This window comes from Papio anubis, unplaced genomic scaffold (genome assembly GCF_008728515.1).
Source record: "Papio anubis isolate 15944 unplaced genomic scaffold, Panubis1.0 scaffold88, whole genome shotgun sequence".
Classification (NCBI taxonomy): Eukaryota; Metazoa; Chordata; class Mammalia; order Primates; family Cercopithecidae; genus Papio; species Papio anubis.
This window is the reverse complement of record NW_022169035.1, coordinates 82619-91444: the sequence shown is the minus strand read 5'-3', so window position 1 is coordinate 91444 and position 8826 is coordinate 82619. Positions and strand designations below refer to the sequence as shown.

The 8826-nt window shown below is 43.3% G+C and overlaps 1 protein-coding gene across 1 annotated transcript; it reads left to right on the top strand.

Annotated features, from left to right (window-relative positions):
- Window positions 1–1110: 1110 nt before the first annotated feature.
- LOC116273563 (RNA polymerase-associated protein LEO1-like) lies at window positions 1111–8540 on the top strand. The gene is made up of 8 exons (XM_031662706.1): window positions 1111–1115; window positions 1528–1537; window positions 1595–1740; window positions 2775–2859; window positions 4152–4246; window positions 5131–5265; window positions 6813–6945; window positions 8103–8540. The coding sequence occupies exons 1-8, from the start codon at window positions 1111–1113 to the stop codon at window positions 8430–8432; spliced, it is 939 nt and encodes a 312-aa protein (XP_031518566.1). The 3' UTR covers window positions 8433–8540.
- Window positions 8541–8826: the final 286 nt, after the last annotated feature.

The window sequence follows — 8826 nt, the reverse complement described above, 5'->3', positions numbered from 1 at the left end:
CGCTGGTAATCCCAGCTGCTCTGGAGGCTGAGGCAGGAGAATCGTTTGAACCTAGGAGGCGGAGCTTGCAGTGAGCCGAGATCGTACCACTGTACTCCAGCCTGGGCGACTGAGCGAGACTCCGTCTCAAAAAAAAAAAAAAAAACCTGAAAACAAATCACTCTCAAATTCAGCACTTAACAACAACAAGCATTTACTATTATCATGCTGATTCTGAGGATTAGGAATTCAGGAATGGCTTACCTTTCACCCACCAACTCTGCCTCCTTCTTTCTCCAAAGACACTCTAGTTAGTTAAGCTTCTGAGAACCTGGCTTAGGGAGCCAGTTTGAGGTTGGTTTAATGGAGATTTGTTTTATGAAGCTTGGGACTATGTTGAAGTGGTGGACCAAGAACTGTGTATAAGAACTTTGGTTGGAAAAATTAATACTGTGCATTTTCCCCCAACACCAAAGATCCTAGTGGGACCATGGATCTGTTTGGAGATATAGATGACATTTCTTCTGAGAGTGATGAGGGCAATCAACCACCTACTCCACGACAGCTGGTTGTAAGTACAATCACCAATATCAACCAATCCCATTATTCAAAGCTAAAAAAAGAAAGCTTCAGAGGCTGATGGGTCTGTCTCATGTTGAGAGAGGATGTGGATAGCCAAACATCTGATGAATAGGTGACTTTCTTAGCTATATTGGGAATTTCTGGATATAAGAAGGCACAGAAGGAACTACTCAGAATAAAGCTGATGCCAAACTTTAGGGGCTAGACTAATATAAAACAATATAAAAATATAATACATAACATAAAAACCTTTGATTTAAAGGTTTTTCTTATTCAAGCCTATGACAAGAAGCATGAGCGATGCTGATATTCTCTGATTTTAATAGTTGTCTAGTATTGATGGGGTGAATAATTTCATACTTCTGTTGCTGAATATGTTATGCAAAATACGTCAATAAAATAGATACTTTTTTCCAATGTTGGCTAACGGATCCTGTTTTCCCGTGTTTTTTTTCTGTTTGGTTTTGTCTTGCTTTTTTTTTTTGAGACGAAGTTTCAAAGATTACAGACATGAGCCACCACGCCCAGCCTGTTTTGCTTTTTGTAGGCATGAGGTGAGGTTTTAGGGAGAAGCTTGGAAGAATTGCTGACTGTTTTGTCCCTAAAGTGGAGTGTAAATTTACTTCCCAGCCAGGCGCGCTAGCTCAGGCCTATAATCCCAGCACTTTGGGAGGCCAAGGTGGGCAGATCGCCTGAGGTCAGGAGTTTGAGACCAGTCTGACCAACATGGTGAAACCTCGTCTCTACTAAAAACACAAAAATTAGCCAGGCATGGTGGTGCAGGCCTGTAATTTCAGCTACTCAGGAGGCTGAGGCGGGAGAATCGTTTGAACCAGGGAGGTAGAGGTTGCAGTGAGCCAAGATCACACCACTGCACTCCAGCCTAGGTGACAGAGTGAAGACTCTATAAAAAACAAACAAACAAACAAACAAACATTACTTCCTGTCAAACCTGCATCTGCCTAGTGCAGGACGAGTAAAGCTAGCACATTTCTAATGTCTTCAAGCTCTCACATTCTGATTCCTTTCTTAGGATGAACATGGAGTACCTCAGGACCAGCAGGAGGAAGAGCCAATTTCTGAAACCATAATAGAAGAAGAAATTCCCAATATCAACTCCGATTTAGGAAATGAATTGTATTTTGTTAAATTACCCAAGTTTCTCAGTATAGAACCCAAGTAAGAGGACTGATTAAAATTTTCAAGATATTAAAAATATGTGTAGAATAAATATTTATTTATCATGAGTTTGCTAATCACAAAGATGGGAGATTTCTCATATAACTTTGAAAAAATTAAATCTAGGATGTGCTGTGGTAGAAAAATGAATCACTATTGAGAGAGAACTGTAATGCTAATAATTTTTCTAGCATTTTGGCACTTTCTTTTACATAAACAGATCACAACGGATGAAGGTGTTTCTCCCTAGTATAAAGCTGACAAATCAGAAAATAAGAGTGACAAAGTCTGCTAGAGAAATCACAAATGTTGTGGCCGGGTATGGCAGCTCATGCCTGTAATCCCACCACTTTGGGAGGCCGAGGCGGGCAGATCACTTGAGGTCAGAAGTTTGAGACCAGCCTGGGCAAAATGGTGAAACCCCGTCTCTACTAAAAATACGAAAATTAGCCGGGCGTGGTGGCTCACGCCTATAATCCCAGCTACTTGGGAGGCTGAGGCGTGAGAATCTCTTAAATCCAGGAGGTGGAGGTTGCAGTGAGCCGAGATTGTGCCACTGCATTTCAGCCTGGGTAACAGAGTAAGACTCTGCCTAAAAAAAAAAAAAAAAAAAATCACAAATGTTCAATGCAAAAGCCATTGTGAATCTAGAAAAGACAATTATTTTGTACTACAAAATAGTGTCAGTGGGTATGATTCACTAAGGTACATGCATGCAAGCTCTTGTGCTTAACACATTTTCTTTAAAAAATATGGGAAGACCATGTGTTACCTATACTTTGGAAGACATATTTCATCAAATAACATTTTGAATTATTAGTTGCATTTGAATTTTATTTCAGGCAATATGTTTTAGAAACAAATTTCAAGAAAGCATGGTACTTTGCATACTTCTTTGAAGGTTTACATGAAGTTATTTGTTTACTGTGATTTTTGGAAACACATGGGGACACCTTGTAGGGATGATTAAATATAATATTAATCATATTCCTTACTAAATATGGCTAACATGATGTTAAAAACACAATTTGTAGGCCTTTTGATCCTCAGTTTTATGAAGATGAATTTGAAGATGAGAAAGTGCTTGACGAGGAAGATAGAATCAGGTTAAAATTAAAGGTACCATCCCACACTTTATTCCTTTTAAGTTTTTCCTTTTATAAAGTAAAGCAGGGATGACAACGTGAGACTTGAGTTTGGGAAATCCTCTTATGTTTCTTGTTCAATAGCTCTTTAGACCTAGGAATTAAAACACCTTTTCAGAATATTTTTACGGGAGGAGGTATGTGCCCTTTTTCATACCTGTAGAATTGTCACTTTCTTCTTTTGGTTGCAGTTATGCTTTTTTTGACATAAGTAAAGATAAACAGTTTTGAAAATTGTTAGCTACTTCCTTCAGGATAAATAATAATAAGGCATATGGAATTGACTCCACATTTTACAGTTGGTAGATCCTGGTGATTTCCCACAATAGAAATGTCTCAACTCTTCATGGATATTCAAACTATGCACAAAAGAGAACTTGTCATTAGGTGGTTCCTCTCTTGAAGGCCGGGGACAGCAAAGCACTACCAACTGCTTTCACAGGCATGTTGTTCTTCCTTAAGGGGGTTTCCTTTAAAACAATTTTTTTTTTAACTTAAAACTTTGTTTGGGTTTTTTTTTTTTGAGATGGGCCTTGCTGTTTTTCCCAGAATGGTCTCAAACTCCTGGGCTCAAGCGATCTTCCCACTTCAGCCTCCCGAGTAGCTGGGTACAGGTGCACACCACCACACCTGGCGACAGGATTGCCTATGAGTTTCTACCGGGGCCCCAGTGGTAGCACTGGGCAGGGGAAATTGTTGTTGTTGTTGTTACTTTCCACCATATGGGTAGAATAAATTCAGACTCAAAAACAGGGCAAAGCACTGATCTCATGTTTTAATTTTTTAATTCGTTATTCTTTTTTAAAAATTGTAATTTCATGCCCAGAGCTTCCCTGTCTCACTAGGTGAATGGGGCACTTTTTTTGCCTGTCTTTCATTGGGTTCATCTTCAAGTGGCCCTGCCATAGGCAGAGGTCTCATTTTAACTCTCTACCTCATGTGGACCCAAAGCCTCATGCTGTCTCCTTTGGAGTTCTTCATGTGTCTTGTTTGATAACACCTCTGGCCTGCATGCTACTTAGCTCCTGCTTCCACTGATATGAACTGGAGCTCAGAAGAGATTTGAAGAAAATGTCTGGTTAGTTTAACCAACATCTCTAGGTATATGTAGCAGGTAGGTTTCAGTTGTGCTGAATCAGTTAGTTTTTGTAAGCTCACTCTATCATTACCTATCAAGTCTTTACACATGATTATAAATCACTTGAAGAAAGAAGAACATTTAGTTAAACTGGTTTAACTAACCAATGCCTTTGGGTTTTTAACCAGGTAGAAAATACTATAAGATGGAGGATACGCCGGGATGAAGAAGGAAATAAAATTAAAGAAAGCAATGCTCGGATGGTCAAGTGGTCAGATAGAAGGTGAGCATAAAATGCCTGAAAAATACTGATATGCCAAGAGGGAGGCCTGGGATGAGTGAGGTTTTCTTTGTAGAAACTTCTTTTGGGGTCATTTTCTTTTCTTTTCTTTTTTGTTTTGAGACAGACTCTCGCTCTGTCAGGCTGGAGTGCTGGAGTGCAGTGGTGTGATCTTGGCTCACTGCAACCTCCGTCTCCTGGGCTCAAGTAATTATTCTGCCTTGGCCTCCTGAGTAGCTGGGATTACAGGCATGTGCCACCACGCCCGGCTAATTTTTGTATTTTTAGTAGAGACGGGGTTTCACTGTGTTGGCTACGCTGGTCTCGAACTCCTAACCTCAGGTGATCCGCCTGCCTCGGCCTCCCAGAGTGCTGGGATTACAGGCATGAGCCACTGCGCCTGGCCTGGGGTCATTTTCACTAAAGGATTTACAAAAATTTAGGTCTCTGGAATTACCTAGGAAACTTGAGAGAAGTAAATAGGGTAGAGGTCTTATAGCTGTGCTGGTGGAGACTTCGGAAATGAACTGAAGATGTGACAAAAGCCATTGTATCTACCTTACTGAAGTGAAAGACTAAAGGTAGCTCCCATTGGTGAGATATCAGACATGACAAATTGATACTTTTGAAAACTTGTTTCTGCTTTGCTAATGAAGTGGTAGAGATTTGTAAAATTACAAAACAATTAAGAGGATAGATTTTTACCACTTTTTACTTTGGAAGGAGACAGGTTATTTACAGCATCTTTTCTGCTTTTCCTATGAATTCAGTATGAGGACAGGATCTAGCAGTTCCACACTATTTTAAGCAAAGCTCACATGGCAGAATGGAAGCCGTAGGACTCATTAAATATCCACCCTAATATCTGAACTGTTTCTCATTTCCAGCATGTCCCTGCATTTAGGCAATGAAGTGTTTGATGTGTACAAAGCCCCGCTGCTGGGCAATTACATCCACCTGTTTGTAAGAGAAGACACTGGTCTGCAGGGACAAGCCATCTTTAAATCCAAACTTACCTTTAGGTAACTATTCACACCGACACATGATTACCTGCAGTTAAGGAGTAACAAAGTAGAGATAGTACAACCCAACCCTGGACCACGGTCTAGTTCTCATACACCTTTTAAGTTGACTCCAAGCTGAACTGCTCAGGGAGCCAGTTCATCCTATCAGAATTCCCAGGAGAGTGATTATAACCCAGAATGTAGGTATGTTAATCCACAATGATCAGTACACTTGGTAAGAAGCCGGGAGGATTTGTCCTTGCAGCTCTGCTGCTCAGCAGGTCCTTTCCCTGGAGTGAAATTGACCTGGGAAGCTAGGCCATCATCAGAATAGTGCTGGTGTGTGCTGGCAACAGACCCTTGCCTGAGGCTGCTGCAGCCTGTGCCTGAGCAGTCAGATGCCGTGGCCAGCTAAGCTTACTGTTGTGGCCCCTTCTCCATGCCTTCCCTCTGAAGGACACAGTACTGTTGATTAGGAGTAGGCTTTCCTCCAGAGGTGGAGTACTTAAAAGACAAGCGCTCTTTTGGGGGACATGGAAGTTTTCTAAAATCAGACAGGGGTCATGGTTGTAAAACTGTTTAATTGTATACTTAAATGAATGGATGTCATAGTATGTAAAACATATTCAGTATATCTGTTGGTCTTTTTAAAGACTATAAATAGGGACAGCTCTCAGGTTATGTAATCTTGAGGAAGGGTTGCAATCTCACTAGTTTCCAGCTTCCTTATCTATAAAATGGCAATAACAACATCTACTGCACAGGGATGTTGTATCAATGAAGTCAAATAACACATAGAACATCACACAGAGACCTGGCACAAGTGCTGAGTGGTGCTCAATCCAGTCTCTTAATCATCTCTCCTAGAATAGCGTCCTAAAAGACGTGTGATTCTGAGCTTGCTTTTTTTCACTGTCCCCCGTGCTCCACACTGTGATATTTGACTGCCTGGCATCATCTCATTCTGGACGTCCCATCTCTCTGTAGCCATGCTCTCTCTTCCAGAGACTCTCCCCTAAGGATCATTCTCCTCCCCTCTGATATACATAATTAAAAGCTGCCTTCCTGTAGTCAGGAAGACATTTCTTTCCACCCAGGACTCCTGGTCTAGCTGTATTATCCCCCTGGGCTGTTATAAGGCCCCTGCTGCTACTGTGACCTGCCTCCTTGCTTTGACTTCCAATTTTTTCCAGATGGAGAGACTCATTGTTAATTCTCTAAATGTCCCTTCTGGCATCTGCACCTCCCTCTGGGAACTGAGATTTCATATTCCGTCTCTTTTCCTCTCTCTGACTGCAATCGGGGATATTCTTTGTAAAATACTTTGACCTTGCCACCTGCCTCTCCTCACTTCTGCTGCACTCCCACTTTAGCCCAGTTAGCTTTCCCCAGGAGGTGGGGCAGAGGGAGGAGTTTCTCAGGAGGCTGGAGAAGGAAGAACTGTGATCCTGCCTCCTCTGTCTGCTGAGTGCGAGGACCTCGTCCCCAGGTGTTTTTGCTATGGGTATGATTGCCTCCAAATGTTCATAGTGACCAGTGAGACATTTTTGTCCACTTCCTGGCAGACCTCACTCTGACAGTGCCACATACAGAAAGATGACCCTGCCACTTGCTAATAGAAGTTCAAAGACACAGAAAATTAGAATCTTACCAATGGCGGGTCGTGATCCTGAAGGCCAACACACAGAAGTGATGAAGGTATGTTCGGTAAGCTTTATCCTGGGACACTTGGAGTAGTAAGACCTATGTTTTCCAGAACATTAATTCACCATTTCTTATTGCCACTGCTGTTTTATTTCTTGCAGTCATCAGGGAACCAGCTTCACCTTCTAAGTGTGTAGTTAACCACAATAATGTCAGTGGCTGCTGGTGAGACTACCAAACAAAGGACTCTGAAATCTAGAAAACTGATGATTTAAAAAAATGTAACCTTTCACAAACATACATTGTGAACCCCAATGTGTGAAATGCCAGGCAGATTTAAAAAATGGAGTCTACCTTGTGGCTCAAGAACTGTCCCCTAGTAAGGCCTCTCCATTCTGTCACTGGAGCTATGGGGAGCTCTGGGTTGAGGGGTCAGGACAAGAGTATCTGGGAGCCATGGGAGTTTGGTGGAGCCTGGGCAGGTCAGGTCGTTGTGGCTCAGGGATGAACAGAAACAGCCTCTCCTGCTCCAGGTGGTCAGTTCGGGTGGGTTGCTTCTCTCTGGGCCGAGTGGCAGCACAGAACAGCAGCACGGCTCCGGAGGACAGGCCTGTGCCAACAGAACAGCAGCACGGCTCCGGAGGATAGGCCTGTGCCAATGCCAATCAAGCCGGTTAGTGTCAGGGCACCCTTCTGCCTCTTTTTTTTGAGATGGCATCTCGCTCTGTCGGCCAGGCTGGACTACAGTGGCATGATCGTGGCTCACAGAAACCTCTGCCTCCCAAGTTCAAGTGATTCTCCTTCCTCAGCCGCCTGAGTAGCTGAGGACTACAGCTACAGGCGTGTGTCACCACCCCCATCTAATTTTTGCATTTTTTAGTGGAGATGGGGTTTTGCCATGTTTCCCAGGCTGGTCTCAAACTCCTGACCTCAAGTGATCTGCCCGCCTTGGCCTACCAGATTGCTGGGATTACAGACGTGAGCCACTGCACCTGGCCCCTTCTGCCTCTTCACCCTTGCATTGCCTTCACACCTGCAAACCAAAGGATCCACGTGGAGTAACAGAGGTGTGATGGGGAATATGGTACCCCAAAGACACATGGGACAGCTGTTACCCTGGACTATGCATTATGTGTTCTTTATGGTAAAAGTAGATGCAAGAGGGCACAAGTTTTGGTTTTAGGCTGAAGAGGTTATTTGCTTCTTTACAGAAAGAGGAACGCTTGAGGGCTTCCACTCACCGGGAGTCTCAGGCAATCCATCTGCGGGAGAAGCGCTACCAGCAGGAGCCAAGTGTCTCCTACCAGGACCCTGGCAGTGACGGTGTGGAGGAGGAAGGCAAGGACACCTTCAGCCTGGCTGCTATTAAAAACTATTATCAAGGTGAATTCCAAGGTGAGTCAGGTATGGAGGTCACATTTCATCATTTCAGGGTGGCAGTGCCTGCTTTTGCTCTGGCGAGCTGTTACTCCTTGTCCTACTATTTATTGAGGACAAAAGTACGAAAGCCTTTTTGTTTTCTCTCCCACAGAAAAGATTAGCTGTGAAAATATGGCATCTGGCCGGGCGCAGTGGCTCACGCCTGTAATCCCAGCACTTTGGGAGGCTGAGGCAGGCAGATGACCTGAGGTCAGGAGCTGAAGACCAGACTGGCCAACGTGGTGAAACCCCATCTCTACTAAAAATAGAAAAATTAGCCAGGCGTGGTGGCGGATGCCTGTAATCCCAGCTACTCGGGAGGGTGAGACAGGAGAATCGCTTGTACCTGGGAGATGGAGGTTGCAGTGGGCCCAGATTGCATCACTGCACTCCAACCTGGGCAACAAGAGCAAACTCTGTCTCAAAAAAAAAAAAAAAAGAAAGAAAGAAAAAGAAAAGAAAACATGGCATCCTCCAAATAAAATCAATTAAACAATTTATGTCCTTGTGGAAGGA